The sequence below is a fragment of the Balaenoptera borealis genome (assembly GCF_965194805.1).
Source record: "Balaenoptera borealis genome assembly, chromosome: 8".
NCBI classification, from domain to species: Eukaryota; Metazoa; Chordata; class Mammalia; order Artiodactyla; family Balaenopteridae; genus Balaenoptera; species Balaenoptera borealis.
This window is the reverse complement of record NC_138865.1, coordinates 84,035,580-84,054,615: the sequence shown is the minus strand read 5'-3', so window position 1 is coordinate 84,054,615 and position 19,036 is coordinate 84,035,580. Positions and strand designations below refer to the sequence as shown.

The 19,036-nt window shown below is 40.3% G+C and overlaps 1 protein-coding gene across 1 annotated transcript in view; it reads right to left on the bottom strand.

Annotated features, from left to right (window-relative positions):
• The window catches only part of LOC309633054 (spermatogenesis-associated protein 31D4-like), a 212,198-nt gene that overhangs the window by 25,769 nt on the left and 167,393 nt on the right, over positions 1-19,036 (bottom strand). The window contains exon 4 of the mRNA XM_082401359.1: positions 16,888-16,999. Within this exon, the coding sequence (XP_082257485.1) occupies positions 16,888-16,958 (71 nt within the window). The 5' untranslated portion in view covers positions 16,959-16,999. The remainder of the gene's footprint in view (positions 1-16,887; positions 17,000-19,036) is intronic.

Sequence of the window (19,036 nt, the reverse complement as noted above, 5' to 3'; positions counted from 1 at the left end):
ATATCATTAAACTTCAGTGTCCTAGAGGTTACGGGGGAAACTACTCCCTGTTTCATTGTGAAACCAAAGTCCAGATAGATTAAGCTACAGTGAGTAGCACAATCACTGCCATCATTCACAAAACGACTAAATTTCTGGAGGCAACAGTGGAAGCAAAACTGAGGAACTGGCCATGTGGCAAACTTCACTTCCACATCACTGATGCCCCTCCTCTATCCCCAATACATATAGTTCTTTTATATTTGAATCCCCATCAAAATATCCCAAAGACAGCAGTTGGTAAATATTGATATATCTCTTACTCCCAATTGGGTATTTACATTTTTAAAGAGGACTCTTAAAGACCAAAAAGTAATAGTAAAACTTGCAGCATCATGAGTGATAAAATAACTTTATTGGAAATGGGAAGAACCCTGACTATTGGTTTCCCAAACCACTTAAGAAACAGGCTTTGTTGATTAAGATAGTAGGGATAATCAGCTGTCCATTCACCATATCAAACATGTTTTTCACAATTTTAACACAAATCATTATGTCGTGATAAGCTATCCAATGGATTTGGTTAACTATGTTTCTTTCTAAGTATGTTTACATAATGTCTCACTCTCAAGAATCTGAAATAAGAAACACACAACCCTTGGTCACCCACTCTATTGTACAGTGCTAGATTCTGGGAATACTAAGAAATACAAGACATGCTTCCTGTCCTGAAGAATTCTGCATAGTCAAAATAAATAGTAAAGCAGATCATCATTTGGCCAGTACAAATCCCCACAAAAATGCAATAACACACTTACCAAAATCACTGTTTTTCTACTGGTTTCCCACTGCATTTAAAATAAAGACAAAACTTCTTAACAGGCCCATGAAAACCCATATGCTCTAGGTGACAGCCTTTTCTCTGGCCATAAGCCTACTTTCTCTCTCTGCTCCAGACATACCATCCATCTTTCAGTCCCTCATTCTTACCATTCTCCCTCCTTCCCCAGGGCCTTTGAACAGGCTTTTTCCTGAGCCTGGAAAAGTCTTCATTCCGCTTTCTCCCTATACAATTCCTTTCACTATCAGCACTCAGATCCATTGTAACCACCACCCTCCATTATATGCTTTCATTGCCCCCACGTGCCTATCCCCATATTTTTCACAGTAGCAAATCTTTTATTCATTACAGTTATTTTATTAATATATTTCTCTCTACTCAAAGCTCCATGAAGGCAAAGATCATGTCTATTTTCTGCTTATCACTGAATCACTAATGCTTAGCATATAATAGTGGTTCAATAGATACTTGCCTAGATGAATGGATGAATGAATGAATACCTGGACTTCTATAAATAAATTCATTTATATCTCTTTTATTTGATAATAATAATTTCATATATAGTTATTAAAAGTCTAAAGTTCACTCAGCAAATACTTATAAAATTCCTACTATGTACCCGGCACTCTGCTCAGCACTGTAATACAAAGATACAGACATTGTCCCTATCCATGCTGCCTACTGAAGCAGATGAGTAAACAAATAATTACAACACAACATTCATTATAGATAAGAGAAATCCAAAGTGCTATGAGAGCACAGAGGCAAGAATTAACTCTGCCTGGGGAAGCTGAAGAAGACTTCTAAGGAATTGATGTTTGCGTTCTTGAAGAAGAAATAAAAGTGCAACGGGCAAAATAGTGAGAGAAGGCATTCTATGGAGAAAACGGAATGGGAAAGAAGTCAAAAGGTTTGAAGAGCTTAGGATAGGCATGGAAAAGCAAATAGTTCTGTACCACTGTGACTGAGAGTGCATGGAAAGGGAATGACTTGACATGGGATGGAAATTGTAGGCTGACATGAAGCGATGAGGACATGCTAAATCTAAGGTAGGAACAACCCACCCACATGGGACTGAATGGCAGTTAGTGGGAGGTACAGAACAAAGGTTTGGGAAAGTACTAAGAAAGAGAGAAATACCCTCATGGAAATGATGAGGGATATTTGGGAATCAGGGACTCCCTATCTCTGATCACTTTTTCAAAATCATACTTGATAGGACAGTGTTTCCCACACCTCCCTAATGGCAAGAATCACATGGCTGTTAAAGTACATATTCTAGGGACATATCCCAACCCTTCTGAATCAGCGTTCCCAAAGGAGAAACCAGGAATTCTGAATGTTTAACCAACACTCTAGGTAACTTTTATTATCAGGGAAACATGAGAAACATTTTCAAAAGGAACTCCTATTCTACCTTCAGTTAGGCTCACCATCCTTTTCTTCAGCACTGTCCATTGGCCTGTCAAGAATGTGGCTGTCCAAGAAAATATCAACTTCAATTAGCAATTGACACTGCTAATCGCCTGACTCTTATTTCCAATAGAGTGATAAAATATGACTGTGCTAGCATAGGGAAAATACAAGCGTAGTCAGCATATCACTGGGAGAATTGCATACACTACTGGAGGAAAATTTCAACTAATTATGCTCAAATATAAACTAGACTCTGTGTAGAAGGAAGAAAGCCCATGAACTTCTTCCATTAGTACAGTGGCTGATTTCTTAGGTCTGCAAATCCATTTGCTTCTCCCCAAGTGACTAACTATCAACTAAATCATCTGCTGAGTTCCCATGAGCTGTGTGGTTGACTACAAAACAACTGAAATGATTTCAATGCTTAGTCGTTGAGGGTTTCACTGACAGAGAATGGAGAAAGGATATACACTACGTAACACAGCCCAGTCTGTGTTTACCACACCCCCCCACCCCCCGTACCGGAAAAAAACTCTTTCTGTGCTATTGAGGTATTAGTGTTCAGAATTTGAGTTGGCCACACTGTAATCATTTGAATAGCAGCCCTTCATTTAGCCTACACATTTCCTGTGACCAGCTGGATCATCGCCTGACTATCCACAATTGCAGATGCACATATAAACTTGGGTGCTGTGAGCCTGAACCACTTCTTTTTTTTTTTTTAATAAATTTATTTATTTTTATTTTATTTATCTATTTTTGGCTGCATTGGGTCTTCGTTGCTGCACGCGGGCTTTTCTCTGGTTGTGGCGAGCAGGGGCTACCCTTCGTTGCGGTGCACGGGCTTCTCATTGCGGTGGCTTCATTTGTTGTGGAGCACAGGCTCTAGGTGTGCGGGCTTCAGTAGTTGTGGCACGCGGGCTCAGTAGTTGTGGCTCATGGGCTCTAGAGCGCAGGCTCAGTAGTTGTGGCGCACGGGCTTAGCTGCTCCATGGCATATGGGATCTTCCCAGACCAGGGCTCGAACCCGTGTCCTCTGCATTGGCAGGCGGATTCTTAACCACTGTGCCACCAGGGAAGCCCCCTGAACTGCTTCTAATGGGAAGCTTTTGCCCTTCTTGGGGATCCAGCTGGGTAACTGTCTCGAACCTTGGAACTCATTGAAAAGCAATACAGTGGAATCTGAGTTGTTTATACAATTTCCTTCATGGTTTTAGCTAAATAATTTCATATCTCTATGCCTCAGTTTCCTCACCTGCAATTCCTCACAAATGCTGTCTTTTTAGCCTGTATCATATAGTACTATAAAAAGAAAAGATGGTTTTAAGAGTTTGCTTGACAGGATATCAAAATTACATGTTGGCATGAAATCAAATTTAAATGGAAGCCTTATGTTTCAGTGGGCAAATATGTATAATCTGTTGTTTTTCTCATTTATAAATCAAATTAAATGAAGCTAAATTTACAACAGGCACCCTATCTGAGGCAAAAGAAAATTGCCGTGAGGGGGAAAATTTTGTTCAAAAGCAGAACACCTGAGAGGTAAATACTACTATGTCTATATTTTATCTTTCTTTCCTAATGACATTTGAATGTAAAATAAGATGCTCTTAATAAAAGATAACTTTTGAAGACACAAAGTTGAAGGTGACCAATTGGAGTAGTGAGGGCAGAGGGCAAATAACAGTGGTTAAAGATTAAATGGGAAATGAAGAGCATGTAACATTGTTATAGATGGGAAGAGAAAGGGAAGTAGCTGGGGGCAAAACAGGACTGCTACTTTGTTTTCAGATAATATAATCATGGCTGCCTTATAGTTTTCAGCTTTTCAAAATGAGGATTATGGGCTGATCATTCAAGAAATGTAATGTATATTTTCAAGAAATTTAATGTATGTTTTCAGATACATTAAAACGTATGTATATTAATTTTAATTTTTAAAAAAATTTATTGGAGTATAGTTGATTTACAATGTTGTGTTAGTTTCAGGTGTACAGCAAGGTGATTCAGTTATCATATACACAACTCATTCTTTTTCAGATTCTTTTCCCATATAGGTTATTACAGAATACTGAGTAGAGTTCCCTGTGCTATACAGTAGGGCCTTGTTGGTAATCTATTTTATATATAGTAGTGTGTGTATGTTAATCCCAAGTTCCTAATTTGTCCCTCCTCTCCATGTTTCCCCTTTGGTAACCATAAGTTTGTTTTAGAAATTTGTGAGTCTTTTTCTGTTTTGTCAATAAGTTTATTTATATCATTTTTAATTAGATTCCACATATGAGGGATATCATATGATATTTGTCTTTCTCTATCTGATTTACTTAGTATGATAATCTCTAGGTCCATACATGTTGCTGCAAATGGCATTATTTTGTTCTTTTTTATGACTGAGTAGTATTCCATTGTATATCTGTACTACATATTCTTTATCCATTCCACTGTTGATGGACATTTAGGTTGCTTCCATGTCTTGGCTATTGTAGATAGTGCTGCAGTAAACATTGGAGTGCATGTATCTTTTCGAATTATGGTTTTCTCCAGATATATGCCCAGGAGTGGGATTGCTGGATGATGTGGTAGTTCTATTTTTTGTTTTTTAAGGAAACTCCACACTGATCTCCACAGTGGCTGTACCAATTTACATTCTCACCAACAGTGCAAGAGGGTTCCCTTTTCTCTACACCCTCTCCAGCATTTTTTGTTTGTAGGCTTTTTTTTTTTAAATATTTATTTATTTATTTGGCTGTGCTGGGTCTTAGTTGCCACATGCGGGATCTTCCTTGTGACGTGTGGGACCTTTTAGTTGCGGTGTGCAGGATCTTTTAGTTGCGGCATGCAGGCTCTTAGTTGCAGCATGCAGGATCTAGTTCCCTGATCAGGGATTGAACTGAGGCCCCCTGCATTGGGAGCACAGAGTCTTAACCACTGGGCCACCAGGGAAGTCCCCGTTTGCAGACTTTTGGTGATGGCCATTCTGACCAGTGTGAGATGATACCTCACTGTAGTTTTGATTTGCATTTCTCTGATAATTAGTGATGTTGAGCATCTTTTCATGTACATTTTGGCCATCTGTATGTCTTCTTTGGAGAAATGTCTATTTAGATCTTCTGCCCGTTTTTTATTTGGGTTGTTTGTCGGTTTTTTTTTTTTTTTACATAGAGCTGCATGAGCTGTTTGTAAATTTTGGAGATTAATCCCTTGTCGGTTGCATCATTTGCAAATATTTTCTCTCATTCTGTGGGTTGTCTTTTCGTTTTGTTTATGGTTTCCTTTGCCATGCAGAAGCTTTTAAGTTGAATTAGGTCCCATTTGTTTATTTTTGTTTTTATTTTCATTACTCTAAGAGGTGGATCAAAAAAGATATTGTTGTGATTTATGTAAAAGAGTATTCTGACTATGTTTTCCTCTAAGAGTTTTATAGTGTCTGGTCTTACATTTAGGTCTTTGATCCATTTTGAGTTTATTTTTGTGTGTGGTGTTAGAGAATGTTCTAATTTCTTTCTTTCTTTCTTTCTTTTTTTGTCCATGTGGTATGGCTTGCAGGATCTTAGTTCCCTGACCAGGGATCGAACCCAGGCCCTGTGACTGAATGTGCTGAGTCCTAACCACTGGACTGCCAGGGAATTCCCCTAATTTCTTTATTTTACATGTAGCTGTCCAGTTTTCCCAGCACCATTTATTAAAGAGACTGTCTTTTCTCCATTGTATAGTCTTGTCTCCTTTGTTGTAGACTAATCGACCATAGGTGCATGAGTTTCTTTCTGGGCTTTCTATCCTGTTCCATTTATCTATATATCTGTTTTTGTGCCAGTACCATACTGTTTTGATGACTGTAGCTTTGTAGTATAGTCTGAAGTCAGGGAGCCTGACTTCAGCTCCATTTTTCTTTCTCAGGATTGCTTTGGCTATTCGGGGTCGTTTGTGTTTCCATACAAATTTTAATTTTTAAAAAAAGATGACTTCTTTCCCAAAATGTTGTAATGCTTATTTGGTAAAAGAGGTCTTGGGGAGTGAGAGCTACAAATATGGAGAGGGAAAAAGAGTAATTCCTGAGTGTTACTGAACAGTAGACAGATTTCTAAAAATACTAGAAATTGTACTTGGTAGACCAAATAGATACATTTAAATGAGGATACCAGGAAATGCTGGCCATTGCTTTGCAAATGGCCATCTCTAAATTTTACAGATATTATGTCCAGTCACAGAAAGATCCATGGGGTTTTCCAATGTTTCTTGCCCTTTGGTCTACAGTGTAATTTCTCAAAGAGTGTTTACAATGGATGATGATAAGAATTATACAGAAAAAAATAAAACAGGAGGGTCATGTTCAGAACCCATATATATGGACACTTGATTTATGACAAAAATGAAACTACAAGAAGTGAGGAAAGAATGTACATTACAATAAATAATGCTGGAAAAACTAGACAGCCACAAGGGGGAAAATTATGTTAAATCAAAGACATTAAATAAAAAAGAATAATTCACACTGTGTATTTGACATCTCATAGTACAAAGCAGGGCTTCTCCAAGTGTGGCCCATGGACCACTTGCATCCAGGTCACCTGGGTGATACTTAAAGATATAGATACTTGAGCCTACCTTAGACTTGTTGGTTCTCTAGTAGTAAGACTTAAGAATCTGTATTTTTGTCAAACTCCCCTAGATGTTTTTTAGTACACTAAAGCTTGAGATTCACCAGCAAAGCATTTTGCAGTTAGAAAAACAACTATCTGAACCCCAGCTCTGCAAATTTATGGGCTAATTAATTAATCTGTCTAATGTAAGTTTTCTTCCCAGTAAAGTGGTGATAATAGTAGCCTCATAGGTAAGTTGTGATGACTGAATGAGATATTGCATATACAGTGCTTACCGTAGTCCTGGTTGATAACAGACACTCCATAAATGTTAAAATTACTCTCCATATCCAGTAAACCTGCTAAAAATGATGTGTTTTCAATCATAAACAAAAAATTTCCATTGTAAAGTTATAATTTTGTACTAGTATTACTGTATATAAAGGACAGTACCTTTCTCGAGCATACTGACATGTAAGTAAGTGGAGAGTATTTGATCTTGTGAACTTGTTTGGAGGTAACATCTAGACAATATAGCTATTCATTCATACACTTGCACCAAAAAAATTGTGGTCCCATCTAAAAGATGCAACCTTATGGGACTTCCCTCGTGGCACAGTGGTTAAGAATCCGCCTGCCAATGCAGGGGACACGGGTTCGAGCCCTGGTCCAGGAAGATCCCACATGCTGTGGAGCAACTAAGCCTGTGCGCCACAACTACTGAGCCTGTGCTCTGGAGCCCATGAGCCACAACTACTGAGCCTGTGTCCCACAACTGCTGAAGCCCGTGCGCCTACAGTCCGTGCTCCACAACAAGAGAAGCCACCACAATGAGAAGCCCGCACGCCACAATGAAGAGTGGCCCTCACTCGCCTCAACTAGAGAAAACCTGTGTGCAGCAATGAAGACCCCACACAGCCAAAAATAAATAATAAATAAATAAATAAATTTATCAAAAAAAAAAAAAAAGATGCAACCTTAGGTCTTGTGCATGTGATGCAATGAGGGACATCTGCCCCATGACCCCAATGAGCTAAATCACCTTGGGAATGAATGTATGGCAGATTAATTCATTCAGCAAACATTTACTGGAGGATTATGATGTTCCAGGTACTGTGCCAGACTCTGAGCATTAAGAAGAGAAAGATGTGGTCCTTCCCCTCCAGTAGCACATAGTTTATGAGATGTTGCAGCATGCTATCTTCACATTTACATGTATTACACATGCAACAATTTCTTTACACATTAATTACACATTAAGATTTTTGTTAAATGGCTAGGAAACTGGAAAAGCCTGTTTTTTTCGGACAGGCTTTTTTGAATAAGGGAAAAGAAAAATATTAAACAGTACATTTACTGTACCTAGCTTCCTTTTCTCCTCCTGCCCCCCAAAGCGAACATTTTTCTTTGAAACTTTGAAAACAATGCTCCATTTTCTTCTAGCACCCAGCACTGCTGAAAGTAAGTGTGATACAATGAGTAAATGAAGGAAACTGCCCGGTGAAACAAAAGCTACCTTAGCAGCTTCTCTGGTCTGTCCACTCATCTCCTTGCTCTTCAGTACTCAGGGACTAACTATCAGTGCTGGAAAGTGGACAGCTACTTCAGAAAGTAATGGGGAGGGCTTCCCTGGTGGCGCAGTGGTTGAGTGTCTGCCTGCCAATGCAGGGGACACGGGTTCGAGCCCTGGTCTGGGAAGATCCCATATGCCGCGGAGCGACTAGGCCCGTGAGCCACAATTGCTGAGCCTGCGTGTCTGGAGCCTGTGCTCCGCAACAAGAGAGGCCGCGACAGGGAGAGGCCCGCGCACCGCGATGAAGAGTGGCCCCCGCTTGCCGCAACTGGAGAAAGCCCTCGCACAGAAACGAAGACCCAACACAGCCAAAAATAGATAAATAAATAAATAAATTTTTTAAAAAAGAAAGTAATGGGGAAAAGAGTTGACGAATCAGGGCCCGACTGTGCCCACTCATAACCAGGAACACCTGAGATTCAGGTGAGACGTTTTGCAGAGACCGTCTATACCAGATTCCTAGGATTACCATAACTAAGTTCCACCATAACAAAGTTGGGTGGCTAAAACAACATAAATTTATTCTTTTGCAGTCTGGAGACCAGAAATTCAACAGCACGGTGTCAGCAGGGCCAGGCTCCCTCTAGGGGCTCTAGGGAAGCATCTGTTCCATGCCTCTCTCCTAGCTTCCGATAATTGCAGGCAATTCTTGGTATTCCTTGTCTTGTAGCTGCATTGCTCTAATCTCTGCCTCAAACATCACATGGCCTTCCTCTCTCTGTGTCATCTCTTCTTATAAGAACACCAGTCCTTGGATTATAGGCTCAATCTATTCTAAGATGTTCATGTGAATTTGACTAATTACATCTGAAAAGATCCTATTTCTAAATAATGACATTCTAAGGTTCCGAGTGGATATGAATTTGGGGGAGACACTATCCAACCCAGTCCAGTCTCAGGAGAGCATGGTCTTAGGGGAAGGCGGTGATAAGGATTAGTTGAAACGCAGTCAGGCAGCAGATGGGAGCACAGGCCAGGAGACAGAAACAGCTGCACGCTTAGCATCCAGCAGCACTGATCTATTCAGGATTGCCTTCCCACATGTTCCTACCTTCACTGACAGGGCCCACATGTCCATTTAGGCATAAGAGGCACAGGGTCAAGGTACCTTTAGGGGACCATGAAAATGTTTCAATCTCTTTTAAAATCTAAAGAAAAAATAAATATAATCCAACCTGGATTATATTGATATTTATATCAGTATAGTCATAACACACAATTTTTAATATTTTTTATGGAGGAGGGGGCTCAGGAGAGGCTAAAGTGCTTAAGGCACACAAAAGTCATAATGCAGCCCTATTTACCAATGTTCATGCTCTCTGGTGGAAATTTCCTCCCTCTTCCATCATCCATCTTACCCTTCAGGCCTCAATTTATGAATCATTTGTCTTGGGGAAACTTTCCCTGAGAAAATTTTCTCCTCCATCTCACCTCTCTTCCATCCCCCCACATACTCACACCTAGCTTGGTTTACGTGCTCCTTATGTGCATAGCTCTATCACTCCGTCTCCACGTTGTGTTACAATGACCCATTTCTATGGAGTCACTCAGAGACTAAATATCAGGTATCATTGTGATGCACACGCTATTGGTGCTCCACCTAGATCCACTTTGTCATTATCGTGCCTCAGACGTCATGAGTGCAAGGCTCACACTCCAAGCCTCCCAGAGAAACTGTCCTTGCCTGACAGAACTGTCTGGCAGTGCTTGCGAGCTCACATTAGCCTCTACTCATCCCCACCTCCAAGGGTGGTCCATAGCTAACCAGTGACCGATAGCAGGGTTGTAACAGCCCAGCCCCCTGGCCAATGGGGAGAATAACTTGTATGGTACCATTCACTCTCCAGAGTGTCCCATGAAATCACATCATAGCTTAGCTTCTTCCCCTGCCCTATTCTGTTTCCCCACCACATTTACAGCATTCCCTCAGGATTAAATGGCTTGCTAAGAATACCCACATCAATCTCTGCTTCTAGGGAGCATGACCTGAGACATTTTGAACTGCCAGGACCAGCATTAACAAACTGGCAAAAACTGTCTAATAGATGAACATATTGAATGAATGAATGAGTGGACAAATGAAGGAATAAATGTTGGAGAGACACAGAAGCAAGGATCAAAGACCTACACAGGCCTTTACAAGGGCTGAACTGATAATAAAAGAACTTCAGTCCTTGCTAAACTAACAACTTGAGCACAGGGAGAAAAGATAGGCATGTAGGCTCTAGAACAATGGCTTAAGACAGGTTTACTCACAAAAACTGGGGAAGAGTCTGACAATTAGACCTGAAGGACAACGCCTGCTGTGTGCCCGGTTAGTCACTTTCACATATACCAACAGACTAAGATGATATTAAGCCACCAAAACTGATGGAGATTTCCTTAAATTCTCTCAGACCTGACTGGCCCAGAGCTGGGGACAAAATGAGTTTGCAAGTTTGGATTATGAGGTTAGTTCCAATGAATATCTGGAAACGATGATTTGTTGATGAAAGGCTGCCTTTGAAGACCTGATACCTTGCGATAGTACCCTGGTGATCCTAAAAGTGTGATCCTCTGGAGCCAGTGTCAGACAAGCTGGGAAAATAAGAGAAGATTTCATGGCATGGAATTTCTATCATAGATATGGTTCTTTGTAATTTAAGCAGATCCTCTCAACCTTTGCAGCAGTTTTGGAGCTGAGCAGATGGCAGGGGAAGGCTTGACTAAGTGGTGAAGTTTCAGCTGCAAAAGGCAATTCCTAGAATGACAATTCAGAAACTCATTTCCCCCAACACTTATCATATTGGCAGAGGGTTCATGAATCTTTTTAGGAAAACGAGAAGGAAGCAGTGCATCAGAATAAGGCATCCTATGTTTGCTTAGGTTATATGGAAGCAAACACTACTGAATCCAATTCTTCCTCTGTGTTTCCTATTCCCAAGGCAGAGGGCCAGACTTGTTTGTAAATTAAATAATACCAAAAAAGCTAAAGCTCAGGGTCTGCAATCTAAAAGACCTCCAGCACACAAAGCAACTATTAAATGCATTCTAAGTTGCTCCAACCCTGGCCGGCATTACAGACCCCTGTAGTGTCCAGCTATATCTTTTAAAGCCCCAACCCCCAGGCCATGGACTGGTACCGGTCCGTGGCCTGTTAGGAACCGGGCCGCACAGCAAGAGGAGAGAGGCGGGCGAGCAAAGCTTCATCTGTATTTACAGCCGCTCCCCATCGCTTGCATTAGCGCCTGAGCTCCATCTCCTGGCAGATCAGTGGTGACATTAAATTCTCATAGGAGCACAAACCCTACTGTGAACTGCACATGCGAGGGATCTAGGTTGCCCGCTCCTTATGAGAATCTAATGCCTGATGATCTGAGGTGGAGCTGAGGCAGTGATGCTAGCTCTGGGGAGTGGCTGCAAATCCAGATTATCATTAGCAGAGAGGTTTGACTGCACAGAGACCATAGTAAATCAGTTGCTTGCAGACTTATATCAAAACCCTATCAGTGAGTGGCAAGTGAGAACAAGCTCAGGGCTCCCACTGATTCTGCATTATGGTGAGTTGTATGATTATTTCATTATATATTACAATGTAATAATAATAGAAATAAAGTGCACAATAAGTGTAATGTGCTTGAATTATCCCGAAACCATCCCCCTCCCCAGGTCTGTGGAAAAATTGTCTTCCACTAAACCGGTCCCTGGTGCCAAAAAGGTTAGGGACTGCTGTTATAAAGAAACAACGAGTTTGTAGAAAGAACATAATCTGGACTCAAATCCTGCCTCTGATACTAAATAACTATATTATCTTGGAACAAATTGCTTTTCCTTTCCGAGCCTGTTTCCACAAATGTAACATGGGGATGGAGGTGGGGGAGGGGATAATAGCAATCTCAAAGGATTACTGTAAAAATTCAGTGTGATAATGTTTATGAAAGTAACTGGCAAACAGTAGACTTTAAACTCATATCAGTTTTTCTTCATTTCTATTCTGCCTAGCTTGGCAGAAGTTTATGTCAAAATAGCTGCATTCTTTCAAACCATTTCAGCTCTGGCTCATCTATAATTTTTCCTTTATCTTCAAGTAACTTTAATATTAAAGTTTGAGTTCCTTGAAATTCCATAGCCCTTATTCTGTGTGAACGAAGCAATGAGGTCCGGCTTTTGGGATTTTAGTTTCGATTCTTTGCATTGTGTATGTAACAAACTATAAATGCATTCGATATTCAGAAACTATAAATGTATATTGTCTTTTAGTGAGGACTGAGGACTGGTTGTTTTAATTCAGTTTAAATTACTCAAATGCAACAAAAGTGTTATCAACTGAGATTATTTCTGTGGCAAATAATAGAAAAGCTATCCAACTGGCTTTAAAAATTCAGGGAATTTACTAGCTCCTGTAACTGAAAAGTCCATAGGACTTTCCATGGGTTGGTCCCAGGCGTGGTTTGGTCTAGGCTGGCTCAGTTTTTCTGCAGTTACCTCAGTTCTGTCTGCCTTCAAATGTTGGCTTTGTTCTTGGGCTGGCCTCATAAAATGACTGCCAGCAGCACTTATGGTGGTTCCGCAGTCACATCCAAGGGTAGAACAAAGGCCAAAGCCAGTTTTTGGAAACATCATCATACAAAAGTCCCAGGCTTCACTCTTACTGGACTATTCCAACACAGTGTCTGTAGGATGGGAACTGCTATGCTCTGACTGGCTTAAACCTGTATCAATCACTATGACAGGGAACTGGGATTATTCTGAGAGGCTTAGATCAAGCAGGACCCTCCTCTGGATCTGAAGATAAGGTTCATCCCTCCTAAAGTCCATGGTTGTCACTCAAGGAAGCTGAAATGGATGGTAAAGGAACAAATTCAATGTCTGCTAGAATTAAAAACTAAATTTTAGCAATTTAGTAGTGCTCCTAAATGTCTGGTTTTTCTTTTTGAAATTATCACTTATTTCACTACACTGAACTCTTTCCAAATAAAATATCACACTTTAGCATCCAAGGGCAATGTTACACTGAGAGTCAACTAATACAAGGCAAGACATCAGCAGGAATTTCAGGACATCAAGATGAGAGCTCTTCTTTCTTGTTTTTTCTCTCTCCACTTTCCCTTATTTTTGTCTCCCTCTATTTTCTCATGAATTTTTTTCTCACTTTCTTCCATCTATATTCCTCTTTTTCTTTTCTTTTTTTTTCTCTTTTCTCTTTTTATTTTATTTATTTATTTTTAACATCTTTATTGGAGTATAATTGCTTTACAATGGTGTGTTAGTTTCTGCTTTATAACAAAGTGCATCAGCTATACATATACATATATCCCCATATATATATATCTCCTACCTCTTGCGTCTCCCTCCCACCCTCCCTATCCCACCCTTCTAGGTGGTCACAAAGCACCGAGGTGATCTCCCTGGGCTATGTGGCTGCTTCCCACTAGCTATCTATTTTACATTTGGTAGTGTATATATGTCCATGCCACTCTCTCACTTCGTCCCAGCTTACCCTTCCCACTCCCCATATCCTCAAGTCCATCCTCTACGTCTGCATCTTTATTCCTGTCCTGCCCCCAGGTTCTTCAGAACCTTTTTTTTTTTTTTTTTAGATTCCATATATATGTGTTAGCATATGGTATTTGTTTTTCTCTTTCTGACTTACTTCACTCTGTATGACAGACTCTAGGTCCATCCACCTCACTGCAAGTAACTCAATTTCATTTCTTTTTATGGCTGAGTAATATTCCATTGTATATATGTGCCACATCTTCTTTATCCTTTCATTTGTCGATGGACACTTAGGTTGCTTCCATGTCCTGGCTATTGTAAATAGAGCTGCAATGACTATTTTGGTACGTGACTCTTTTTGAATTATGGTTTTCTCAGGGTATATGCCCAGTAGTGGGATTGCTAGGTCATATGGTAGTTCTATTTTTAGTTTTGTAAGGAACCTCCATACTGTTCTCCATAGTGGCTGTATCAATTTACATTCCCACCAACAGTGCAAGAGGGTTCCCTTTTCTCCACACTCTCTTCAGCATTTATTGTTTGTAGATTTTTTGATGATGGCCTAAATAGACATTTCTCCAAAGAAGATATACGGACAGCCAACAAACACATGAAAGAATGCTCAACATCACTAATCATTAGAGAAATGCAAATTAAAACTACAACGAGGTATCACCTCACACCAGTCAGAATGGCCACCATCTTTTTCTTTTCTTAATATGCCTTTTAAAATATGCAAACATAACAGGATGTGAGATTAGACATTTCTTGATGTCTAACCAGGAAATTTTAGCTAGAGCCTCAAAGCTATCAAAACAGATCATCATCTAGGGACACGTCCTCTCAGAAATTATTAAAAGAGGTCAAACTCATCCATTGCTCACCTCCCCAGCAGCATATGAAAGAGAAAACTAGAGATTCATCAGAAAGAAAGTTCTTCAAAGGTGAATTTATATGTAGAGATGAGAAAGGGATGTCTTCACCCAGCCTGGAGCCAACTGAAGAAGCTTTCAAGTGAATCACTCAGAAAAGCCAGAGCTTGTCAGATAAGGGAGGCTGGTATCTTACTTACTTTAAGCTGGATATTTTAAAAATTCCAGGGGAATTCCCTGGCAGTCCAGTGGTGAGGACTCGGTGCTTTCAATGCCAGGGCCCAGGTTGGATCCTGGGTCAGGGAACTAAGATCCCACAAGCCATGTGGCACGGCCAAAAAAAAAAAAATCCATAATACTGGAGTTTGGTGGGACAGGGTAGGAAAGGAAAGAGTGAAAGTACAGATAATGCCCATCTTTCCCACTGCCAAACACCAAGCTTTGAGTCAGAATTAAGCTGAGGAGAGAGCAAAGAACTTGGGCGAAACTTTTAAACTGTATGCAGGATGGAGAGTCATTGTGTGGGGTTTTTTTTAGATTCAACTAGGTTCTCTAATACTTGAAAATATAACTCTTCAATAATAGCCAAACATGATTCTGCCTGAGCTGTTTTCAAGAGGTGAGGAAGCAAAAGTCCTAAAGCATGTTGTTAGTTGTAGGAATATTTAAAAAATGTTTTGCCTTACATTTTAATGTAAAGAAAAGAGTTGTTTCCTAATTGTACCCCCACTAAATTCAGTTTATGTAATAAACTTACTATAGGAATGCAAATTATCATATATGCATCTTCAATATACTTTCTCTGAGCATACCTCAATAATGCATCAGTGGGGTCTTCCAGGAAATGCAGAATTTTCATACAGAGCAATTGAGGAGTTTACAAAGATTTGGGGCAGTGGGAGGCTAAGGTCAGCAAACGGAGGAAGGACGGAGAAACACCAGAGGGAGCCTTAGAGAGGCCTGCAGAGAGAAGGGGAGGGAGTGGTCACCCAAGCCCAAAGAGGGATGGAGCTGAGCTTCTCTCTGATGTGCTGGTGCCTTGGATAGCAGCAGGCAAGGAAGCCCAGCCGGTGCTGGGCACAGAGCAGGATGGAGACCAGTGAAAAGCTCAGTGGGATTGGCAAATAGCGAATATTCAGCACATAGATTTCATTTTCTAAATTCTAATAAATATCATTGTAACTGATACAGAATACTCAAAGTACTTAAAACTGGTGATAAAGTAGAATTTCCCCATTGAGTCTCTTAGCAAAAACAGAATTACATTCCTCAAGGAGAAAAAATTAACCACAGGCCAATGAAATCGGCCTTAAGAGTATACAAAATGTATTTAAACACAAATGTTATTCACCTAAAATTCACCTAAACATGTGATAAAAGTTAATCACCAAAACAAATCTGGAAATAAAAATGCTGAAAATGAAAACCAAAGAAACAGTGACCCTATGTAAGATCACAAATAACAAGCCGAAGGCCCACTTCGCCCACGCTGACCTGGCAGCACAGACTATTAAAGTACCATCTCTTTCAACATCTTTGCTCAGACAGGTCCTCAATGGTATATTTTCTGACACCTAGGCAGTCTAAAATCATGATAAAGTCATCTGTATTCCTAGGAATACAGAAAGGTTTGTCATTCTTAGCATCTCAAAAGATCACTTCTTCCCTTTGCATCATTTTTCCATTACTCTCTGCATTCTTATCTTTGTGAACTTAGAGCAGGGCATCTAATTTTTCCACATCTTTGTTTTTTCTCACTGATTAAATAAGGACGCAAGATTTGTTCAACTCATTCTTTCCCCAACCTATCCCTCCAGTTGGTTCCCACATTCCAACCATACAACAGTCTTTCTCTCTCTGAACTCAACTAAGTGCAGAGTTCTGTGTTCTGTCATTGCTCTGCAAAAGCTTCCTCTCTGTCCCCATCACACACACATGCACACACACACACACACACACACCCTTCCACCACTCCACCGTCCAAGGAAATCCTTCAAGGTCCAATTTAAATGTTATCTCTTCTCTCAACCCCCCACTAATCTTGCCCCATTCCACACCCCCAAGCCCAATATGATCAATAGAGTTGAATATCCCCTCTCCTCTGCTCACCTGGTACTTAGTCCCCTTAGAATGGTCTTTATTACCTACCTCACAGTTAGCTCTTTCGGTGACCATCTTCCCATTAGACTGATAGATCTTGGAGGCAGAAACCATGCCATTTATTTCTGCATCTCCAGTGGCAGAGGGAAAAGGTTTATGCCTAAAGAAAGAAACAAAAATATCTGAAAAGGTTTTCAAGATCTTTTTAAGGTTTTGTAAGCAATAGAAATAACCCCTGTGCACTCCCGTCTGCTCTACTGGTACATTAGGGGCAGGGCTACAAGGAGATAGATGGTGGACATGGACACAGGCTTCCCCTTTGACCAGAAATCAGGTCAAGGCCACCTCAAAATCCATCTAACACAAAGACAAGTACAACATGTAATAAATTAAAACCACCTTTTGCTACTTAATTCTTAGCTGTGTTCTACATGTCAAGTTGCCTTAACATGAGAGGTGGCTGTTCATTAATATCTTACTGTTTATTAATGAGCGCTATGTTTACAAAGTGGGTTGTGCTGCTACACATTTACACAGTTATAAATAAAGCAAACTGCCAAGAGATTAGCTGTGGAAGATCTGAGATTTTGTTTTCACAAGGACTCTCCCAGTCACTTCACGCTTATGGCAAATTCATGACTGTACCCTAAGGTCTATTTAGCCTAGACTAAGCGGCTGTCACCAGCCCCATTAATGCCGCAGCAAACTCAGTGGAGCTGCTTACAGACCAGGGAGGAGAATGATGTCACTTTGCTTTTAATAGACACCATTCTGAAGTCTTTGCGTTTCCTTTGCAGTCAGCAAAGACAGACCCCAAGTTCAGGAAGAGAAGTTTCTGACTATAAACTTTCAAGACTTCCCTTCCTGCCCACCCGTCTCTTTTGAGTCATGTTGACTATGCTCAATAGATGGGTTACTCATGTACAGTAAGTTCCTATTATTTGCAACCCATTGTTCTCTAAAACTGCTTTGTAAACTATAAAGGGCTTTAAAAATTCACTTGTTTTCCTGCCTGAGGTGAGGACAACTCCTCCTCCAGCTGAAATTATCAGCACACAAATCACAACTATCCACCAGTGAGGACAGACTTTCCCTGATTTCTAAAGCAACATATTAAAGCGGAAAGAACTCTTTATTTAGTGAACTAAAGGCTTAGGTCCAAATTCTGGCTACATTACCAGGGCTTGGACTAACCTGAGGTGAACAAGGGGCCCAGGGAGCAAAATTTAAGGCAGCCCTCACTCTCAGATCTCCCTGGTCCTGCCCCATCCACTATAACCTCTGAGATTTTTTTTTTTTTTGAGGGCAAATTCATATAACACAAAATTAACCATTTGGAAGTGTACAATTCAGTGACATTTAGTAGAGTCACAATGTTGTGCAACCACCACCTCTATTTAGTTGCAAACATTTTCGTCACCCCAAAGGGAAACCTCATACCCATTAAGTAGTCACACCTCATCCGTCCCTCCCTCCAATCCCTGGCAACCACCAACTGCCTTCCTATCTCTATGGTTACAACATGTGTGCTTTTGAGTAGCAGTACTAATAACCAAGTTACCTTGTGCCAAGACACTATTTGAAGAGTTTTATGTGCATTAATTCAATTAATCCTCACAAAAAAACCCAATGAGGTAGACACTAATATCCCCAGGTGAATGGCTTATTATTTAATTCTCTAATTACCATTTCTTCATCTGTAAAATGAAGAAAACAGCAACACTCTAACAACAGTTTGCTAAGCACATTTATGTGAGAGGCATTGTTCTAAGTCAGGAATAGCAATAGGATTCAACTCTAACTGGGAGTGACTTCCTGTAGAAAAGAGGGAGAGGAATTCTTGAGCTAGCTCGCTGGGACAGAGTGTAATCATCGACTCGTGATGTCTGCCATGGACAGAGGATTGGGTGAAGTGCTGTAAGAAATGGAGATTTGCCCTCCCTCCTAGACAAGTAAGGGAAAAAAAAAAAAAGACAAGTAAAATCAGACTCTGCCTCAGTCCAGAACAAGAAGGAAGCAATTCCATGTGAGTGTAATGAGGCAGTGAAGGCAGTTTGTACAGTGTTAAGAGCAGAGGCTTTGGAATTTGAAACAAAACAAAATGGAATGTGTTAAATTCTCAACTCTGCAGCTCATAGGTAATATCTTGAAAATGTTATCTAACCTTTCTTATTCTCACTTTCTCTTTTGTAAAATA